Here is a 22,350-nt window from a genome sequence, read left to right on the forward strand (position 1 = left end):
TTCAATAAGATCATGGCTGATCATTCCCTCAGTACCCCTTTCCTGCTTTCTCTCCATACCCCTTGACCGTAACTCCCTCTTGAATATATCCAATGAACCGGCATCAACAACTCTCTGCGGTCGGGAATTCCACAGGTTAACAATTCTCTGGGTGAAGAAGTTTCTCCTCATCTCAGTCCTAAATGGCCTACCCCTTATCCTTAGAATATCTCCCCTGGTTCTGGACTTCCCCAACATCGGGAACATTCTTCCCGCATCTCACCTGTCCAGTCCCGTTAGAATTTTATATGTTTCTATGAGATCCCCTCTCATCCTTCTAAACTCCAGTGTATAAAGGCCCAGTTGATCCAGTCTCTCCTCATATGTCAGTCCTGCCATCCCGGGAATCAGTCTGGTGAAGCTTCGCTGCACTGCCTCAATAGCAAGAATGTCCTTCCTCAGATTAGGAAACCAAAACCGAATACACTATTCCAGGTGAGGCCTCACTAAGGGGCCTATTTCCCTCAGCAGAGGGTCAACAACCATTCGGCATAGATTTAAAGTAATTGGTAGGGGGATTTGAGGGGAAATTTGAGAGTTGTGGGGGTCTGGAACTCACTGCCTGAAAGGGTGGTCGAGGCAGAAACCCTCACCACTTTTAAAAATTGCTTGGATGTGCACCTGAAGTGCTGTAACCTACAGGGCTACGGACCAAGGGCTGAAAAATGTGATTTAGCTGGATAGCGCTTTGTCTGCCGGCGTGGATACGATAGGCTGAAATGAATTCCTTCTGTGTTGTAAATTTCTACGATTCTGTGACCCTTGTGAGGGGGGTAAGCGTGTATGGAGTGTGTGCCTAGAGCCTGTGCACGGGAGAGGCAATGTTTAGGGTTGGTTGTGAAGCCCTTCACAGGCGAATAGCTTGTCAGCAAAACCTTACATCCCAGAGTGGGGGTCATTGCCTCAAAAAGGAGGAGATCTTGGGATATTATTGGAGAACACCAGGGGTTAGTTAAGAGAAGACATTTATTGCTGACTCCTCTGTGGCACCAGTCTCTGTCCGATCTTTTATAGATGTCAGGCTAGATGTCGCTCCCGTGTCCTTGGGCCCAGCCCGGGCTCATAGCCAGCAGAGGGTGCCCCAACATCTGGGGCGAGTTCACCTCAGTCACCAAGTAAGTAAATACACTCCTCGGGGCCTCCATGTAAATACTGACACACTCCACGGGAACTCCCTGGAAATACTGACACACTCCTGGGGACTCCCTGTGCTACTTACACACTCCCCGGAGACACCCTGTAAAAACTGACACACTCCCAAGGACCCCATGTAAATATCAACACAATTTCAGGGACCCTTGTAAATACCGACAGATCCCTAGGGACCCCCTGTAAACACAGACACTCCCGTGGACCCCTGTAAATAGACACATTCCTGGGGCCCCTGTTAATACTGACACACTCCCTGGGACTCCTTGTAAACATTGACAAACCCCCAGGGACCCCCTGTAAACACTGACACACTCCTAGGGACCCCTGTAAATACAGACGCACCATCAGGGGTCCTTGTAAATACGCACACACACCTGGGGACCCCCTGTAAACACTGACACAATCCCGAGGACCCCCTGTAAGTATAGGCACACTCCTGGGGATCCCCTGTAAATACTGACACAATCCTGGCGACTACTTGTAAACACTGACACACTCCCGGGAACTCCCAGTAAAAACCGACACAATCCCAAGGACCCCCTGTAAATACTGACACACTCCCTGGGACACCTCCTGTAGATACTGATACATTCCTTGGGGATCCCCTGTATATACAGACACACTCCTGGGGGCAGCCCCTGTACATACTGACATAGTCCCCGGGGATCCTCTGTAAATACTGCCGCACTCCCGGGGTCCCGGGGACTCCCATAAACGCTGATACAGTCACCAGGACCCCTTGTAAATACTGAGAAACTCCCGGGGACCCCTGTAAAAACTGACACACTCACAGGGACCGCTTGTAAATACTGAGACACTGCCGGGAACCCCTGTAAATACAGATAAAACTCCTGGGGATCCCTGCTAAGTACTGACTCACTCACTGCAACCTTCTATGAATATCAACACTCTCCCGGGCCCTCCTGTAAACACCAACACACCTCTGGAGACCCTCTGTAAATATAGACACACTCCTGGGGATCCTCTGTAAATACTGACACAGTCCTAGCGACTACTTGTAATTCCAACACACTATCGAGGGTCCTTGTAAATACAGGCGCACTCCCAGGGTTCCTCTGTAAATAGTGACACACTCACGGGGATCCCCTGTAAATACTGACACACTCCTGGCAACACCCCTTGTACACACTGACATATTCCCCGGGGATCCAACGTAAATACTGCCACACTTCCGGGGACCCACGTAAACACTGACACAGTCACAGGGACCACTTGTAAATACTGACACACTCCTGGGGACCCCCTATAAAGACTGACACACACCCGGGGAACCCCTGTAAATACAGACACCCCCTGTACATGCTGACATACACCCGGGGACCCCTGTAAAAACTGACACATTCCCGGGGACTCCCGGTAAATACTGACAAACACCCAGCGACCCCCTGTAAACACCGACACACTTGCGGGAGTCCCTGTAAATACTGACACGCCCCTGGGGACCCCCGGTCAATATTCAGACACTCCGGGTATCCCCTGTTAATTCCTGACTCACTCACGGGAATCCTCTATGAATACCGACACATTCTCCGTGAACTCCCTGTAAAAATCGACACACACCCGGGGACACCCTCTAAATACTGACACACACCCGGGGATACCCTGTAAATACAGACATGCTCCCTGGGACAACCCCTGTACACACTGACATATTCCCCGGGGATCTGCTGTAAATACTGCCACATTTCCGGAAACCCCCGTAAATACTGACACAGTCACAGGGACCCCTTGTAAATACTGAGACACTACCGGGGACCCCTGTAAAAACTGACTCACTCCCGGTGACCCCCTGTAAACACTGACGCACTCTCCGGGCACCCCCTGTAAACACTGACACATCCCTGGGGACCTCCTGTAAACACTGACACACTCCCGGGGACCCCCTGTAAACACTGACACACTCCTGGGGATCCTCTGTAAATACTGACACAGTCCTGGTGACTACTTGTAAATACCGACACACTATCGGGGGTCCTTGTAAATACGGGCACATTCCTGGGGATTCCCTGTAAATATTGACACACTCCCAGGGATCCCCTGTAAATACAGACACACTCCCAGGAACTCCCTGTAAAAACCGACACACACCCGGGGACCCCCTGTAAATACAGACAAACTTCTGGGGATCCCCTGTAAGTACAGACACACTCCTGGGACACTCCCTGTACATACTGACACACTCCCGGGGAACCCCTGTAAACACTGACACACTCCCGGGGAACCCCTGTAAATACTGACACACTATCGGGGGTCCTTGTAAATTCGGGCACATTCCCGTGGACACCCTGTCATTACTGACACACTCCTGGGTACCTGATGTAAACAATGACATACACCCGGGGATCCCCTGTGAACACTGACACACTCCCAGCAACTCCCAGTAAAAATCGACACACTCCCAGGGACCCCCTGTAAATGCAGACAAACTCCCGGGGATCCCCTGTAAATACAGACACTTCCTGTGCATATTGACACATTCCCTGGGACCCCTGTAAAAACTGACACACTCCCAGCAGCTCCCTGTAAACACCAACACACTATCGGGGGTCCTTGTAAATACTGACACACTCCCGGGGTTGCCCTGTCAACACAGACACTCCCGGGGACCCCCTGTAAGTACTGACACACCCTTGGGGACCTCCTGTAAACACAGACACGCTCCTGGGGGCAGCCCCTGTACATACTGACATAATCCCCGGGAATCCTCTGTAAATACTGCCACACTCCCGGGGACTCCCGTAAACGCTGATACAGTCACCAGGACCCCTTGTAAATACTGAGACACTCCCAGGGACCCATGTAAAAACTGACACGCTCACAGGGACTGCTTGTAAATATAGATAAACTCCTGGGGAACCCCTGTAAATACAGATAAACCCCCGGGGACCTCCTGTAAATACTGAGACACTCCCAGGGACACCTCCTGTAAAAACTGACACACTCCCGGGGACTCCCGGTAAATACTGACACACCCCTGGTGACTCCCTGTCTGTACTGAGAAACTCCCAGGGACCCCCTGCTAAGTACTGACTCACTCACTGCAACCTTCTATGAATATCAACACTCTCCCAGGACCCCCTGTAAACACCGATACACGTCTGGAGACCCCCTGTAAATATAGACACACTCCTGGGGATCCTCTGTAAATACTGACACAGTCCTGGCGACTATTTGTAATTCCAACACACTATCGGGGGTCCTTGTAAATACAGGCGCACTCCCAGGGATCCCCTGTAAATAGTGACACACTCACGGGGATCCCCTGTAAATACTGACACACTCCCGGGAACTTCCAGTAAAAACCAACACACTCCCGGCGACCCCCTGTAAATACAGACAAACTCCCGGTGATCCCCTGCAAATACAGACACACTCCTGGCAACACCCCTTGTACACACTGACATATTCCCCGGGGATCCAACGTAAATACTGCCACACTTCCGAGGACCCACGTAAACACTGACACACAGGGACCACTTGTAAATACTGACACACTCCTGGGGACCCCCTATAAACACTGACATACACCCGGGGAACCCCTGTAAATACTGACACACTCCTGAGTACCAGCTGTAAACACTGACACACTCCCGGGGACCCCCTGTAAATACAGGCACCCCCTGTACATGCTGACATACTCCCGGGGACCCCAGTAAATACTGACACGTTCCCGGGAACTCTCGATAAATGCTGACATCTCCCAGGGACCCCCTATAAACACCGACACAATAGCGGGGGTCCCTGTAAATACGGACACACCTCTGGGGACCCCCTGTCAACACTGAGGCACTCCGGGATTTCCCCTGTTAATCACTGACTCACTCACGGGAACCCTCTATGAATACCGACATACTCTCTGGGCATCCCCTGTAAACACTGACACATCCCCGGGGATCTCCTGTAAACACTGATACACCCCCGGGGACCTCCTGTAAACACTGACACACTTCTGGGGATCCTCTGTAAACACTGACACACTCCCGGGGACCCCCTGTAAATATAGACGCACTTCTGGGGATCCTCTGTAAACACTGACAGTCCTGGCGACTACCAGAGTCAGCACTTTTAGGGGAAGAGAGGGAGGGAAACCAGTGAATGTGGAACTGGGCCCAGCCGGACTCAGCACCTTCAGGGGTGGAGAGGGAGGGGAACCAGTGAGTGTAGAACTGAACCCAGCCAGAATTGGTGGTGAAAACTGGAAGTGGAGGAGAAACAGTCTAGAAATGTGCGATGGGTTTGGATTTCAGCACAACAGGGGGAACAATGTGTGGGATAGGGATTTACAGCTTTGTAAGAACAAGAGAGGAAAGAATGTTCCATGGAAACTAGATGTGTCTATCCTGAATTTCTGTCTTGTACTGACAGCGATGAGTTTTATTATCTCCTTTTACAGAATATAAGAAGGGGAAATTTTCAGACAGGAAACACAAACCAAACATCACGTCAAGATCTGACAGAGTCAATCGATTCATCAGGACCTAAATATCATCGGCCTTTGAAAGTGGAAGGAGGAATGTTTGCCTGTTCTGTCTGTTGGAAAAGATTTCAAACATCAGTGTGACTGGAAAAGCACCGAGACACACACACCCGAGGGAGTGTTCCAGTGCACTACCTGTGGAAAGAGCTTTAACCATTTAAACAACCTGAAAATTCATCGCACCATTCACAGCACGAAGAAACTGTAAACGTGTTGTGTGAGTGGGCGAGGCTTCAACCCATCGTCCAACCATGGAGAGTCACAAGGATACCCGTACCATGGAGAAACCGTGGAAATGTGGTGACTGTGGGAAGGTATTCAGATCACCGTCTGAACTGGAAATTCATCGACGCAGTCACACTGGGGAGAGGCCGTTCACCTGCTCAGAGTGTGGGAAGGGATTCACTGGGTCATCCCAACTTGTAGCTCACCGGCGAGTTCACACCAGGGAGAGACCGTTCACCTGCTCTGAGTGTGGGAAGGGATTCACTAGTTCATCCATCCTGCGGATACACAAGCGAGTTCACACTGGGGAGAGGCCATTCACCTGCTCTGAGTGTGGGAAGGGATTTACTCAGTCATACCACCTGCTGACACACCAGCGAGTTCACACTGGGGAGAAGCCATTCACCTGCTCAGAGTGTGGGAAGGGATTCACATGTTCAGCCGACCTGCTGACACACCAGCGAGTTCACACTGGGGAGAGGCCGTTCACCTGCTCTGAGTGTGGGAAGGGATTCACCCGATCATCCAACCTGCTGACACACCAGCGAGTTCACACTGGGGAGAGGCCATTCACCTGCTCAGAGTGTGGGAAGGGATTCACTGGGTCATTCCAACTTGTAGCTCACCGGCGAGTTCACACCAGGGAGAGACCGTTCACCTGCTCTGAGTGTGGGAAGGGATTCACTTGTTCATCCATCCTGCGGATACACCAGCGAGTTCACACTGGGGAGAGGCCATTCACCTGCTCTGAGTGTGGGAAGGGATTTACTCAGTCATACCACCTGCTGACACACCAGCGAGTTCACACTGGGGAGAAGCCATTCACCTGCTCAGAGTGTGGGAAGGGATTCACATGTTCAGCCGACCTGCTGACACACCAGCGAGTTCACACTGGGGAGAGGCCGTTCACCTGCTCTGAGTGTGGGAAGGGATTCACCCGATCATCTGACCTGCTGAGACACCAGCGAGTTCACACTGGGGAGAGGCCATTCACTTGCTCCGTGTGTGATAAGGGATTCACTTGTTCATTCGACCTGGTGAAACACCAGCGAATTCACACTGGGGACAGGCCATTCACCTGCTCTGAGTGTGGGAAGGGATTCACGACGTCATCCAAACTGCTGATACACATGCGAGTTCACACTGGGGAGAGGCCGTTCACCTGCTCTGAGTGTGGGAAGGGATTCACTACGTCATCCCACCTGCTGACACATCAGCGAGTTCACAAGTGACTGCAGGGGTTGGTATCTGCTGTTATTACTGCTGTTAATCACATCCCAACTGAACCATGTTCATTCTGACAGTTGGGATTTGTTTGATGTTAATAACCCTATAACTGGGCTGGACTTTAATATTCTGGATATACTGCTGATTGTGTTCTCGGGGCTGCAGTGTCCATTTAAGAAACATGGTGTGTTATATTTTCTCTTAATTCAGCAACTCTCAACAGAAAGTCAGTTTGCAATAAAATTATGAACTTTTACTTTAATCCTAAATTGATCTTTGGTACAAAATCTACAATAGTGTGTAAAAGTTTCCACTGAATAAAATGTCCAATTAGAAAGAGCTTACTGACAATGCTTACTGACTTGCACATTACACACAGTGGCCCCTCCATTATCCACCAGAAAGAAGGGGAATGGGAATTGGTGGGGAATCCGTGTCCCCAAATGTTGCCCCTCCCATCTGGTGTAGCAATCCCCTCGGCATGGGAATCGAGACAAGTCCAGACCAAAACTGTGCGCAGTACTCCAGGTGTGGTCTTACCAATGCCCTATACAGGTGTAGCAGGACTTCCCTACTTTCATACTCCATCCCCTTTGCAATAAAGGCCAGCATTCCATTTGCCTTCCTGATTACTTGCTGTATTTGCATGCTAACTTTTTGAGTTTCATGTAGAAGAACCTCCAGTCCCTCTGTACTACAACATTTTGCAATAGTCCCCATTTAAATAATGTTGTTTTTTCTTTTTCCTACCAAAGGGGATAACCTGACATTTTACCACATTATGGTCCATCTGCCAGATTTTTGCCCGTTATAGAAACATAGAAAATAGGCGCAGGAGTAGGCCATTTGGCCCTTCGAGCCTGCACCACCATTCAATGCTTTCTCCCCATACCCCTTGATCCCTTTAGCTGCAAGAGCCACATCTAACTGCCTTTTGAATATATCGAACGAACTGGCCTGAACAACTTTCTGTGGTGGAGAATTCCACAGGTTCACAATTCTCTGAGTGAAGAAGTTTCTCCTCATCTCAGTTTTAATTGGCTTACCCCTTATCCTTAGACTGTGACACCTGGTTCTGGACTTCCCCAACATCGGGAACATTCTTCCTGCATCTAACCTGTCCAATCCCAAGACTGAGATGAGAAACTTCTTCACTCAGAGAATTGTGAACCTGTGGAATTCTCTACCACAGAAAGTTGTTCAGGCCAGTTCGTTAGATATATTCAACAGGGAGTTAGATGTGGTTCTTGCAGCTAAAGGGATCAAGGGGTATGGGGAGAAAGCATTGAATGGAGGTACAGGCTCGAAGGGACGAATGGCCTACTCCTGCACCTATTTTCTATGTTTCTATAACGAGCAAAAATCTGGCAGATGGACCATAATGTGGTTAAATGTCAGGTTATCCCCTTTGGTAGGAAAAGAAAAAACAAAATTATTTAAATGGGGACGATTGCAAAATGCTGTACAGAGGGATCTGGGGGTTCTTCTACATGAAACTAAAAAAGTTAGCATGCAAATACAGCAAGTAATCAGAATTTTGTGTTTCTATGAGATCCACTCTTATTCTTCTAAATTCCAGTGAATAAAAGCCGAGTCGATCCAGTCTTTCTTCATATGTCAATCCTGCCATCCCAGGAATCAGTCTGGTGAACCTTCGCTGCACTCCCTCAATAGCAAGAATGTCCATCCTCAGATTAGGAGACCAAAACTGTACACAATATTCAAGGTGTGGCCTCACCAAGGCCCTGTACAACTGCAATAAGATTTCCCTGCTATACTCAAATCCTCTCGCTATGAAGGCCAACATGCCATTTACTGCCTGCTGTACCTGCATGCCAACTTTCAATGACTGATGTACCATGACACCCAGATCTCGATGCACCTCCCCTTTTCTTAATCTGTCACCATTCAGATAATATTCTGCCTTCATGTTTTTGCCACCAAAGTGGATAACCTCACATTTATCTACATCATACTGCATCTGCCATGCATTTGCCCACTCATGCAACCTATCCAAGCCACCCTGCAGCCTCTTAGCATCCTCCTCACAGCTCACACTGCCACCCAGTTTAGTGTCATCTGCAAACTTGGAGAGATTACATTCAATTCCTTCGTCTAAATCATTAATGTATATTGTAAATAGCTGAGGTCCCAGCACTGAACCTTGCGGTACCCCACTAGTCACTGCCTGCCATTCTGAAAAGGACCCATTTATGCCTATTCTTTGCTTCCTGTCTGCCAACCAGTTCTCTATCCACGTCAATACATTACCCCCAATACCATGTGCTTTAATTTTGCACACTAATCTCTTTTGTGGGACCTTGTCAAAAGCCTTATGAAAGTCCAAATACACCACATCCACTGGCTCTCCCTTGTCCATTCTACTAGTTACATCCTCAAAAAATTCTAGAAGATTTGTCAAGCATGCTTTCATAAATCCCTTTCATAAATCCATGCTGACTTGGACCCTTTCATAAATCCATGCTGACTTGGACCGATCCTGTCACTGCTTTCCAAATGCGCTGCTGTTACATCTTTAATAATTGATTCCAACATTTTCCCCATGTCAGGCTAACCGGTCTCTAATTCTGTTTTCTCGCTCACTTCTTTAAAAAGTGGTATTACACTCGCTACCCTTAAATCCATAGGAACTGATCCAGAGTCGATAGAATGATGGAAAATGACCACCAATGCATCCACTATTTCTAGGACCATTTCCTTAAGTACTCTGGGATGCAGTCTATCAGGCCCTGGGGATTTATCGGCCTTCAATCCCATAAATTTCACTCACAATTTCCTGACTAATCAGAATTTCCTTCAGTTCCCCCTTCTCGCTAGACCCTCGGTCCTCTAATATTTCTGAAAGGTTATTTGTGTCTTCCTTAGTGACGACAGAACCAAAGTATTTGTTCAATTGGTCTGCCATTTCTTTGTTCCCCATTATAAATTTACCTGATTCTGACTGCAAGCGACCTACGTTTGTTTTCATTACTCTTTTTCTCTTCACATATCTATAGAAGCTTTTGCAGTCAATTTTTATGTTTCTTGCAAGCTTCCTCTCATACTCTATTTTTTCTCTCAGATGTTGCCTGACCTGCTGAGATTTCCAGCAGTTTGTTATTATTTCAGACTTCAGCATCTGCAGTATTTTGCTTTTGTATTAAGAAAGAAAGACTTGCATTGATATAGCGCCTTTCATGTCCACGAAATGTCTCAAACGCTTTACAGCCAATGAAGTACTTTTGGAGTGTAGTCACTGTTGTAATGTGGAAAACGCGGCAGCCAATTTGAACTCAGCAAGCTCTCACAAACAGGAATGTGATAAATGACCAGATACCCTGTCCGTGTTATATTGGAAGATCGGGATATGTTATGACAGGTCAGGGCCATAAAATGAGCAGCGTGCGGCCCAGGGAGCAGCGTGGAGGCATGCAGCTTCAGGGAGCAGTGCGAGCTGCAAAGACAGCAAAGAGTGATGTCATCAAGGTCCAGGTTGATGATTGGACCCTGGGTCGGTGCAGCAGGAGCGGTGAGGTCGGGGCGAAGAAGCGGCGAGAGACTGGAGGGATGTGATTGGGGCCCAGGAGAGGTGTGAGTTCAGGGCCAGGGGCCCAGGGGCAGCACGCTCCTGCCCACACTGCGATATGTGTGTGCACTAGGTCCATGCAGCAGAGCTGGTCTCCAGTCGTCCTGGTTAATCCTCGCCACTGGACCAAGACCTAGCTCTGTCAAGCCCGTGTGGTGGCTGGTGTGCAACGGCCATCATACGTTAAAAAAATGTATACACAGTCATCTTCCACCCTTTGGGATGTAGTTCAGGACCTGGAATATTAGGTCATTTATTAAAACACCTGTGAACTCATCCTTTTTTGGCGTGGAAGCAAGTCATCCTCATTTCGAGGGACTGCCTATGATGATGATTTTCCCCCTCCTAATTAAACCCTTTGTCCTCTGCTGAATTCTAAATTTCTCCCAGTCCTCAGGTTTGTTGCATTTTCTGGCCAATTTATATGCCTCTTCCTTGGATTTAACACTATCCATAATTTCCCTTGTTAGCACGGTTGAGCCACCTTCCCCATTTTATTTTTATGCCAGAGAGGGTTGTACAATTGTTGAAGTTCATCAATGTGATCTTTAAATGTCTGCCATTGCCTATCCACCATTAATGCTTCAAGTATCATTCGCCAGTCTATCCTCGCCAATTCACATCTCATACCATCAAAGTTACCTTTCTTTAAGTTCAGGACCCTAGTTTCTGAATTAACTGTGTCACTCTCCATCTTAAGGAATAATTATACCATATTATGGTCACTCTTCCCCAAGGGGCTTTGCACAACAATATTGCTAATTAATCCTCTCTCATTACACAACATCCAGTCTAGGATGGCCAGCTCTCTAGTTCGTTCCTTGGCATATTGGTCGAGAAAACCATCCCTTTTACACTCCAGGCAATCCTCCTCCACCGTATTGCTACCAGTTTGGTTAGCCCAATCTATATGTAGATTAAAGTCACTCATGATAACTGCCATACCTTTATTGCATGCATCCCTAATTTCCTGTTTGCTGCCATCCCCCACCTCATTACTACTGTTTGGTGGTCTGTACACAAGTCCCACTAGCATTTTCTGTCCTTTGATGTTCCGCAGCTCTACCCATACAGATTGCACATCATCCAAGCTAATGTCCTTCCTTACTATTGCGTTAATTTCCTCTTTAACCAGCAACACTACCCCACCTCCTTTTCCTTTCTGTCTATCCTTCCTGAATATTGAATACCCCTGGATGTTGAGTTCCCAGCCTTGGTCACCCTGGAGCCATGTCTCCGTAATCCCAATTACATTATATCCGTTAACAGCTATCTGCGCCTTATTATGAATGCTCCTCACATTGAGACACAGAGTCTTCAGGCTTGTTTTTTTTTAACACTCTTTGTTCTTTTAGAATTATGTTGTAATGTGGCCCTTTTTGATTTTTGCCTTTGATGTCTCTACCCTCCCCTTTTCCTTATCTCCTTTCTACCTTTTGCTTCTGCCCCCATTTTACTCTGTTTCCCTGCAATGATTCCCATCCCCCTGCCGTATTAGTTTAAACCCTCCCCAACAGCACTAGCAAACATTGGTTCCGGTCCTGCCAGGTGCAGACCGTTTGTATTGGTCCCACCTCCCCCAGAACTGGTTCCAGTGTCCCAGGAATTTGAATCCCTTCCTCTTGCACCAATGCTCAAGGAACATATTCATCTTAACTATCCTGCTATTTCTACTCTGACTAGCACGTGGCACTGGTAGCAATCCTGAGATTACTACCTTTGAGGTCCTACTTTTTAATTTAACTCCTAGCTCCCTAAATTTAGCTTGTTGGGCCTCATCCCATTTTTTCTCTAAATGTTGGTACCTCATTATCCTATCTATATCCCTTTGTAGATTCCTTGTCTCCTCCTCACTACTTGGTTTCCCACCTATCTTTGTATCATCAGAAAATCTGACTGTGTTACACTTGGTCCCTTCATCCAAGTCATTAATATAAATTGTAAATAGTTGAGGTCCCAGCACTGATCCCTGCAGCACCCCACTAGTTACAGTTTGCCAACCAGAAAACGACCCATTTATACCGACTCTCTGTTTTCTGTTACTTAGCCAATCCTCTATCCATTCTGATATATTACCCCAACCCCGTGAGCTCTTAGCTTGTGCAGTAACCTTTTGTGTGGCACCTTATCGAATGCTTTCTGGAAATGCAAATATACAACTTCAACTGGTATTCCTTTATGCACTCTGCTCATTACATCACCAAGCAACTCCAGCAAATTTATCAACCATGATTTCCCTTTCATAAAACCATGCTGACTCTGCTTGACTGCAACATGATTTTCTAAATGTCCTGATACTAATTCCTTCATGATGGATTCCAGTATTTTCCCAATGACCGATGGTCGGCTAACTGGTCTATGGTTTCCTACTCTCTGCCTCCCTCCTTACTTGAATAGGGGTGTTACATTTGCAGTTTTCCAGTCTGCTGGGACCTCTCCAGAATTCAGGTAATTTTAGATTACAATCAGTGCATCCACTATCTCTGCAGCCACTTCTTTTAAGACCTTAGGATGCATGCCATCAGGTCCGGGGGATTTGTCCACCTTTAGTCCCATTTGTTTGCTTAGTACTTTATCTCTAGTGACAGTGACTGTTTTAAGTCCCCCCTCACTTCACCCTCACCACCACAGTAGCTCCTTCATTATGGGATGTTTTTAGTGTCCTCTACCGTGAAGAACAATACAAAATATTTGTTCAAAATCTCTGCCATTTCTGTGTTTCCCGTTATTAATTCTCCAGTCTCATCCTCTAAGGGACCAACGTTTACTTTAGCTACTCATTTCCTTTTTATATACGTGTAGAAGCTCTTAATGTCTGTTGTAATATTTCTTGCTAGTTTGCTCTCATGTGCTATCTTCTCTGTCTTTATCATTTTTTTGTTGTCCTTTGCTGGTTTCTAAAAAATTCCCAATCTGCTGGCCTTCCACTATCTTTCACAACATTATATCAGACAGGAGGGGATTGGTGTCAGTGACTGTGAGGTTGGTTTATATCAGACAGGAGAGGATTGGTGTCAGTGACTGTGAGGTTGGTTTATATCAGACAGGAGAAGATTGGTGTCAGTGACTGTGGGGTTCGTTTATATCAGACAGGAGAGGATTGGTGACATGGAATCATAGCAGTTTACAACACAGAATGAGGCCATTAGGCCCATCATGTCTGTGTGGCCGAAAAAGAGCTATCCAGCCCAATCACACTTTCCAGCTCTTGGTCCGTAGCCCTGTAGATTAACGCACTTCCAGTGCATATCCAAGTACTTTTGTAAATGCGATGAGGGTTTCTGCCTCTACTACTCTTTCAGGCAGTAAGTTCCAGACTCCGACCTCTCTCTGGAGGTTATGCTAGAACTGTGTAAAACACTAGTTAGTACACAGCTGGAGTACTCGCACAGTTCTGGTCATTACATCACCCTATTGGGCCAGCAAAGCTCACCCTATTGTGCCATCCCAAGCTCACCCCATTGGGCCAGCACAGGCTAATCCTGTTGGGTCAGCCCGGGCTCACCCTATTGAGCCAGCACAGAAGACCCAGCAGAGAAAATCAGCAGCTCATTGAGTTTATTCTCACTCTGCGCACAGCGGGTGCAGAACTGAACCCAACCTTGTAAACTGGAAATGCATCGTCACTGTCACACTGGGGAGAGGCTGTTCACCTGCTCTGAGTGTGGGAAGGGATTTACTCAGTCATCCATCCTCCTGAGACACAAGCGAGCTTACAAGTGACTGCAGGGGTTGGAATCTACTGTTGTTGCTGCTGTTAACAAAATGGAGACAGAAGTGAAAGACAGAAAGGAGATGAGTAAAAGTGGAGGGTTGAGAAACTCAAGGCAAAAAACAAAAAGGGCCACTTTGCAGCAAAATTCTAAAGGGTCTAAGTGTGTAAAAAAGGCAAGCCTGAAGGCTCCGTGCCTCAATGCGAGGAGTATTCGGAATAAGGTGGACGAATTAACTGTGCAGATAGCAGTTAACGGATACGATGTGGTTGGCATCACGGAGTCAAGGCTCCAGGGTGACCAAGGCTGGGAACTCAACATCCAGGGGTATTCAACATTTAGGAAGGATAGACAGAAAGGAAAAGGAGGCGGGGTGGCGTTGCTGGTTAAAGAGGAAATTGATGCAATAGTAAGGAAAGACATTAGCTTGGATGATGTGGAATTGGTATGGGTGGAGCTACGGAATACCAAAGGGCAAAAAACGTTAGTGGCAGTTGTGTACCGACCTCCAAACAGTAGTAGTGATGTTGGGGAGGGCATTAAACAGGAAATTAGGGGTGCATGCAATAAAGGTGCAGCAGTTATCATGGGTGACTTTAATATGCATATAGATTGGGCTAACCAAACTGGAAGCAATACGGTGGAGGAGCATTTGCTGGAGTGTATAAGGGATGGTTTTCTTGACCAATATGTCGAGAAACCAACTAGGGGGGAGGCCATCTTAGACTGGGTGTTGTGTAATGAGAGAGGATTAATGAGCAATCTTGTTGTGCGAGGCCCCTTGGGGAAGAGTGACCATAATATGGTGGAATTCTACATTAGGATGGAGAATGAAACAGTTAATTCAGAGACCATGGTCCAGAACTTAAAGAAGGGTAACTTTGAAGGTATGTGGCGTGAATAGGCTAGGATAGATTGGCTAATGATACTTCAGGGGTTGACAGTGGATGGGCAATGGCAGACATTTAGAGACTGCATGGATGAACTACAACAATTGTACATCCCTGTCTAGCGTAAAAATAAAAAAAGGGAAGGTGGCTCAACTGTGGCTATCAAGGGAAATCAGGGATAGTATTAAAGCCAAGGAAGTGGCATACAAATTGGCCAGAAAAAGCAGCGAACCTGGGGACTGGGTGAAATTTAGAACTCAGCAGAGGAGGACAAAGGGTTTGATTAGGGCAGGGAAAATAGAGTACGAGAGGAAGCTTGCAGGAACATTAAGACGGACTGCAAAAGCTTCTATCGATATGTAAAGAGAAAAAGGTTAGTAAAGACAAACGTAGGTCTCCTGCAGTCAGAATCAGAGGAAGTCATAACTGGGACCAAAGAAATGACAGACCAATTGAACAAGTACTTTGGTTCAGTATTCACTAAGGAGGACACAAACAACCTTCCGGATATAAAAGGGATCAGAGAGTCTAGTAAGAAGGAGGAACTGAGGGAAATCCTTATTAGTAGGGAAATTGTGTTGGGGAAATTGATGGGATTGAAGGCCGATAAATCCACAGGGCCTGATGGACTGCATCCCAGAGTACTTAAGGAGGGGCCTTGGAAATAGCGGATGCATTGACAAGTCATTTTCCAACATTCCATAGACTCTGGATCAGTTCCTATTGAGTGGAGGGTAGCCAATGTAACCCCACTTTTTAAAAAAGGAGGGAGAGAAAACAGGTAAATATAGACCGGTCAGCCTGACATCGGTAGTGGGTAAAATGATGGAATCAATTATTAAGGACGTCACAGCAGCGCATTTGGAAAGAGGTGACATGATAGGTCCAAGTCAGCATGGATTTGTGAAAGGGAAATCATGCTTGACAAATCTTCTGGAATTTTTTGAGGATGTTTCCAGTAGAGTGGACAAGGGAGAACCAGTTGATGTGGTGTATTTGGACTTTCAGAAGGCTTTCGACAAGATCCCACACAAGAGATTAATGTGCAAAGTTAAAGCACATGGGATTGTGGGTAGTGTGCTGACGTGGATTGAGAACTGGTTGGCAGACAGGAAGCAAAGATTAGGAGTAAATGGGTACTTTTCAGAATGGCAGGCAGTGACTAGTGGGGTACCGCAAGGTTCTGTGCTGGTGCCCCAGCTGTTTACACTGTACATTAATGATTTAGACAAGGGGATTAAATGTAGTATCTCCAAATTTGCGGATGACACTAAGTTGGGTGGCAGTGTGAGCTCCGAGGAGGATGCTATGAGGCTGCAGAGTGACTTGGATAGGCTAGGTGAGTGGGCAAATGCATGGCAGATGAAGTTTAATGTAGATAAATGTGAGGTTGTCCACTTTGGTGGTAAAAACAGAGAGACCGACTATTATCTGAATGGTGACAGATTAGGAAAAGGGGAGGGGCAATGAGACCTGGGTGTCATGGTACATTAGTCATTGAAGGTTGGCATGCAGGTACAACAGGTGGTTAAGAAAGGAAATGGCATGTTGGCCTTCATAGCGAGGGGAATTTGAGTACAGGGGCAGGGGGGTGTTACTACAGTTGTACAGGGCCTTGGTGAGGCCACACCTGGAGTATTGTGTACAGTTTTGGTCTCCTAACTTGAGGAAGGACATTCTTGATATTGAGGGAGTGCAGCAAAGTTTCACCAGACTGATTCCCAGGATGGCAGGCCTGACATATCAAGAAAGATTGAATCAACTGGGCTTGTATTCACTGGAGTTCAGAAGAATGAGAGGGGATCTGATAGAAACGTTTAAAATTCTGACGAGTTTAGAGAGGTTAGATGCAGGAAGAATGTTCCCAATGTTGAGGAAGTCCAGAACCAGGGGTCACAATCTAAGGATCAGGGGTAAGCCATTTAGGACCGAGATGAGGAGAAACTTCTTCACCCAGAGAGTGGTGAAGCTGTGGAATTCTCTACCACAGAAGTTGTTGAGGCCAATTCACTAAATATATTCAAAAAGGAGTTAGATGTAGTCCTTACTACTAGGGAGAATCAAGGGGTATGGCGAGAAAACAGGAATGGGCTACTGAAGTTCCATGTTCAGCCATGAACTCATTGAATGGGGGTGCAGGCTTGAAGGGCCGAATGGCCTACTCCTGCACCTATTTTCTATGTTTCTTTGTTAATCACATCCTAATTGAATCGTGTTCATTCTGTCAGTTGGGGATTGCTTCTGCTGATGTTAATAACCCCGATAACTGGGCTGGAGTTTAATATTTTGTTATTTCAACTCAAAGAGTGTGTCAGTATTTGATGACTCCAAAATAAGAGACTAATTGACATCCTGTTACTGACTGCTCCATTTTGGGCCTTTTCTCCTTTCTAACTCTGGATTATTTTAGTTCTTATACCTTCGGTTACTCTCAGGGGCAAGTCCCAGTTTCCCATACCTTCCAGAGTTGATCTCCTAGCCTTGGTATCCAGGGAAGGTGTTGATAACACGCCCAGGATCACTAAACATAAAACCCAGTCTGTTAATCACCTTCAGATACTGGACTTAGCATGTGCCCCACAACATCTCTCTCACCTTCGATGTGTGAATGGAGCATCACGCCTGCAAACCTGGTTTCAATTTGTATTTGAATCCACTCATTAAACAGATTTTTAACAATGCGTACATGTAAACCGATCACATCAAATAATTGGCAAAGATTTAGAGTCAACAAGATGAATAAGTAAACACATTACGGCCCAATAAACCAGCTCTATATTCACAGGAGAAAGTCTGTTATCTAATGCCTCGAACGTCCATTGGTGAGATGAGCGACTGAATCACTTTCCATGTACAACAGCATCCATTCCCACTGTCCCCACATTTACAGTGTTGAGTCAGGTGGATGCACGAGTCTCACAGGCTGAACGATTGGTTGAAGGTGTATCCACACACAGAACATGTGTCCTGTTTCTCCCCGCTGTAATTGGTGTTTTTACAAAGGCTGATGAGAAGGTGATCCTGATCAATCCGGGAATCTGTCAAATCTTGACGCGATGTTTGGATTGAGTTTCCCAGTTGCAGATCCTCCCCTTCTAATATCTTGCAAATAAATGGTGGTTACAAACATTGTTATTTTAAATACAGGATAGAAATTCAGAACAATTCTAGATTCTACAGAACATTCTATCCCCCCTAAGCTGTAAATTCCTAATTCTCAACACTCTCCCTCCATCCTCACTGTCTAAATTCAACATTCCTATCATCGTCTGAGATTTATTATCTCCAGAAAATGCTGAATCTGGCTGGGTGCAATTCCACACATTAGTTAACCTCTAGTGCCTCGACTCAGTGAGTGCCAGCAGGATTTCCACTATGGTGGGCATCACAGCCTCAAATCCTGTCCTCAAATGACATTCACACACTTCCCAGTTGAGCTCACTGGATCGGTATGAAAAGTAGGGACACTGGCTGATTTTTAACTCATATTTAGCCCAGTGGTACTGAGGACAATTATAACCCCTGAACTGCTGCCTTGGCTGAGATCAACTCACAGCCCAGATTATGGATTGAACTTGGGAACTTCCCAGTCAGTATTGCAGTGTTCTAAAATTTGGGGGGTTGGGGAGGATTAGAACAGAATATTTTGAAACAAATTTGACTCCACCTCTAACCAACACTTTCGTCACAGTGTGCACTTCTGAAATCTTTCCAAATTATACACTTGGATCAGCAAAAACAGTGAGACATTTTAGAAAGGCTCAAGTCAATGAAATAGACAGCTTTACAATCACTGCACAGTACAGAAGGGAGCGACTGTTGATGGGAGCTCTGTTAGTGAAGTCCTCCGACACCCCAAGATAAACTGGACTGTCCCTTTAAATATAATGAGGCAGAGAAAGGGGAGTCCCTGTCCCTGTAAATATCTGCTCCATTCCCCCAGGCAGTGGGGGGAGGAACAGCGCACGGTCTCTTTATATCCTGATCCACCAACCACTGGATGGGCTAAAGATCATAGAATGTGGATCGCACTATATATATATATTGTGTGTGTATACAGAGCACATCATTTTTAATGTTTGCTCGTCAATTCCAGAGATAAATTATCTTCACCAATTATTTTCCAGCATTTTATTTCCATTTTGTTTGCAATGTAATTGCAGAGTGTTTAATACCTTTACCATTTATTGATAACCCATTGTCTTGTGTGCTCTTGTTTAGAAAGTGATGTCACACTGACCATTCTGTTACCAAGGTGACCATGTCTGTCCGCAGTATTCAGTGGGAAAGGGGATTAAATCACACTGGGGATAATGAGCAGCTCCCCACCAGTCTCTGAGCTTTATTGTCCAGTGATCACCTCACCATCACACAGAAGCTCCTGAGATTTACCCCCAGTGTGTGATAATTGGTATAAGTGATGGTCAAAATGAAATTGTATGTGTGAAATAGGAGTTGGGGTGAAGGAGGGGTTGGTGTGAGGGGGTTAGAGTAGGGATGAATGAGGAGTTGGGGTGAGGGGGGGTTTGAGAGTTGGGGTGAAGGATGGGTTGGGTTGAGGGGAGTTTGAGAGTAGGGGTGAAGGAGAGGTTGGGGTTAGTAATTGGAGAGTAGGGGTGGCTGGTGTGCAACCACACGTTAAAAAAATACAAGCACAGGCATCTTCCACCCTTCAGGGTGCAGTTCGGGTTCCGGAATATTAGGTCTTTCATTGGCGGCACAGGGGAGCCCTGGAACCGGCGGAGAGGCTTTCTGAACACCCGGGGTAGACCTCAGGCCCTAAACAAAAACCTAAGTCTCCAGCGTTTGCCCCGAGCGGGGTCCCCGGGGGGCAGCAGCGGGGCTTCTCCCGGTGACAGGCCCCCGGCACCGGCCGCCATCTTGGGGCAGAATCTGCTGAGGGGTAATGACGTCACGGTGCTGCAGGCCGCTGATTGGTTGGTGAGTCGGACAAGCTTTGTCCCTCTGCGGGCTGACAAAGTGTCCATTGCTGGAATCACATCTTGTATTTATATAGTGCCCTTTAACAGAGCAACACGTCTCAAGGGCTTCACAGCAGCGTTACAGGCACAACACATACATTTAACACCCAGACACAAAAGGCGAAATTAAGGCAGATGTCCAACAACTTGTTTAAAGGGGCAGGTTTTAAGGAGCGTGTTAAAGGAGGAAAGAGAGGGAGAGGTTTAGGGAGGGAGTTCCCGAGCTTGGGGCCCAGGCAGCTGAGGGCACGGCCACCGCTGGTGGAGCAATTGTAATGAGGGATGTTCAAGAGGGCAGAATTTGGGGCGTGCAGACATCTCGTGGGGTTGTGAGGCTGAGAAAGAGCGATTTGTAAACAGGGATGAGAATTTTGAAATCGAGCGTTGTTTAACCGGGAGTCAACATCGATCAGCGAGCACAGGGGTGGTGTGTGATCATGACTTGGTGCGAGTTAGGACGGGCTGCTGAGTTTTGGATGACCTCAAGTTTCTGTAGTGTAGAATGTGGGAGGCCAGGAGTGAGTTGGAATAGTCAAGTCTAGAGGTAACAAAGGCATGGATGAGGGTTTCAGCAGCAGAAGAGCTGAAGCAGGGCCTGAAGCGGGCAATGTTACGGAAGTGGAAAAAGGCAGTTTTAGTTATACTGCGGATATGTGGCTCAACTCATTTCAGGGTCAAATATGACATTGAGGTTGTGAACAGTCTTGTTCACTCTCAGATTCATGCTAGGGAGAGGGATGGAGTCAGTGGTTAGGGAACGCAGTTTGTGACGGGGGCCAAAGATAATGGCTTCGGTCTTTGCAATATTTGGAGAAAATTTCTGCTCATCTGATTCTGGATAACGGATAATCAATCTAATTCATAACTACTTTCTTTAATTAGTGACTAAATGAGATAAAACCAATAAATAATAAAACTAAAATCATAAAAAAGAATGAATTAACGAATCAATTTAAAACAGAAAAAGCTGGAAATCTCAGCGGGTCAGGCAGCATCAGTGGAGAGAAGCAGAGCCAACGTTTCGGGTTTGTGACCCTTCGTCAGAACTGGCAAAAGTTTCAAATGTAACAGATTGTTCAGGAAGTGCTGGGGCCCTGAAAGGGGGAGGGGAGGAAAGAACAAAAGGGAATATCTGTGATCAGGTGGGAGGCAGAAGTGGTTTAAGAGACAAAGGTGATGATGGGCCAAACTGATAAAGTAATGGCACAAGTTAGGAAACAAAAGATGAGTCTAGATAGGGTGTGAATGCCTGAATAATTACCAGCTGTCATGGGAAACTGGGAGAAGTTTGTAAAAAAAAAGGGAGGAAAGGGAACAAAATATGGGCAGAGATTATGGTCTGAAATTGTTGAACTTGATATCGAGTCCGAAAGGCTGTAAAGTGCCTAATCGAAAGATGGGGTACTGTTCCTTGGGCTTGCGTTGAGCTGCACTGGAACAGTGTAGGACACCAAGGACAGAGAGGTCAGAGTGGGAGTGGAGAATTAAAGTGACAGGACACCGGAAGCTCAGGGTCACACTCACAGACTGAACGGAGGTGTTCCACAAAGTGCTCACCCAATCTGCATTTGGTCTCCCCAATATACAGGAGACCACATCGTGAACAGCGAATACAATTTTTGAGGTTGTAACTAGTAGGTTCGATAAGGGAGAATCAGTGGATGGGGTGTATTTGGATTTACTGAAGGCATTTGATAAGGTGCCACACAGGAGGTTATTGAACAAAATGAGGGCCCATGCGATTGTGGGTAAAATACTAGCATGGTTTGAGGATTGGTTAACGGAGAGAAAACAGAGGATAGGAATAAACGGGTCATTTTCAGGTTGGCAGGCTGTAACTAGTGGGGTACCGCAAGGATCGGTGACTGGGCCCCAGCTATTCACAATCTATATCAATGATTTGGATGAAGGGACCCAATGGTTGAACCTCTCCAGTCCGGCACCCTCGGAACCTGCCGGACCAGAGAATTTCCCAGACCACGGGAGATTACGTAGACCCCCAGATTTAAAAATCCCATTGTCAGCAATGTTTCCGGAC

General features: G+C 46.7%; 2 protein-coding genes across 6 annotated transcripts in view; one reads left to right on the forward strand and one right to left on the reverse strand.

The window, feature by feature from the left end:
* Positions 1-22,350, reverse strand: part of LOC139249446 (zinc finger protein 154-like) — a 293,366-nt gene that overhangs the window by 258,344 nt on the left and 12,672 nt on the right. Inside the window, exon 3 of one of the 5 annotated variants that reach the window (XR_011591169.1) lies at positions 17,960-18,432. The exons of the other annotated variants lie outside the window; for them this stretch is intronic. The gene's annotated coding sequence lies outside the window, so the exon portion shown is untranslated. Of the gene's footprint in view, positions 1-17,959; positions 18,433-22,350 lie in introns of those variants that run through there. 5 annotated transcript variants of the gene reach the window in all.
* LOC139249440 (zinc finger protein 432-like) lies at positions 387-7,473 on the forward strand. Its single transcript, XM_070872399.1, has 2 exons — positions 387-474; positions 5,606-7,473. The coding sequence occupies exon 2, from the start codon at positions 5,941-5,943 to the stop codon at positions 7,144-7,146; it is 1,206 nt and encodes a 401-aa protein (XP_070728500.1). The 5' UTR covers positions 387-474; positions 5,606-5,940; the 3' UTR covers positions 7,147-7,473.

The sequence above is a fragment of the Pristiophorus japonicus genome, unplaced genomic scaffold (assembly GCF_044704955.1).
Source record: "Pristiophorus japonicus isolate sPriJap1 unplaced genomic scaffold, sPriJap1.hap1 HAP1_SCAFFOLD_313, whole genome shotgun sequence".
NCBI classification, from domain to species: domain Eukaryota; kingdom Metazoa; phylum Chordata; class Chondrichthyes; family Pristiophoridae; genus Pristiophorus; species Pristiophorus japonicus.

Bases quoted from the DNA above. Each gene is read 5' to 3' on its own strand.
- LOC139249440 (XM_070872399.1), top strand. From the start codon at position 5,941: ATGGAGAGTCACAAGGATACCCGTACCATGGAGAAACCGTGGAAATGT.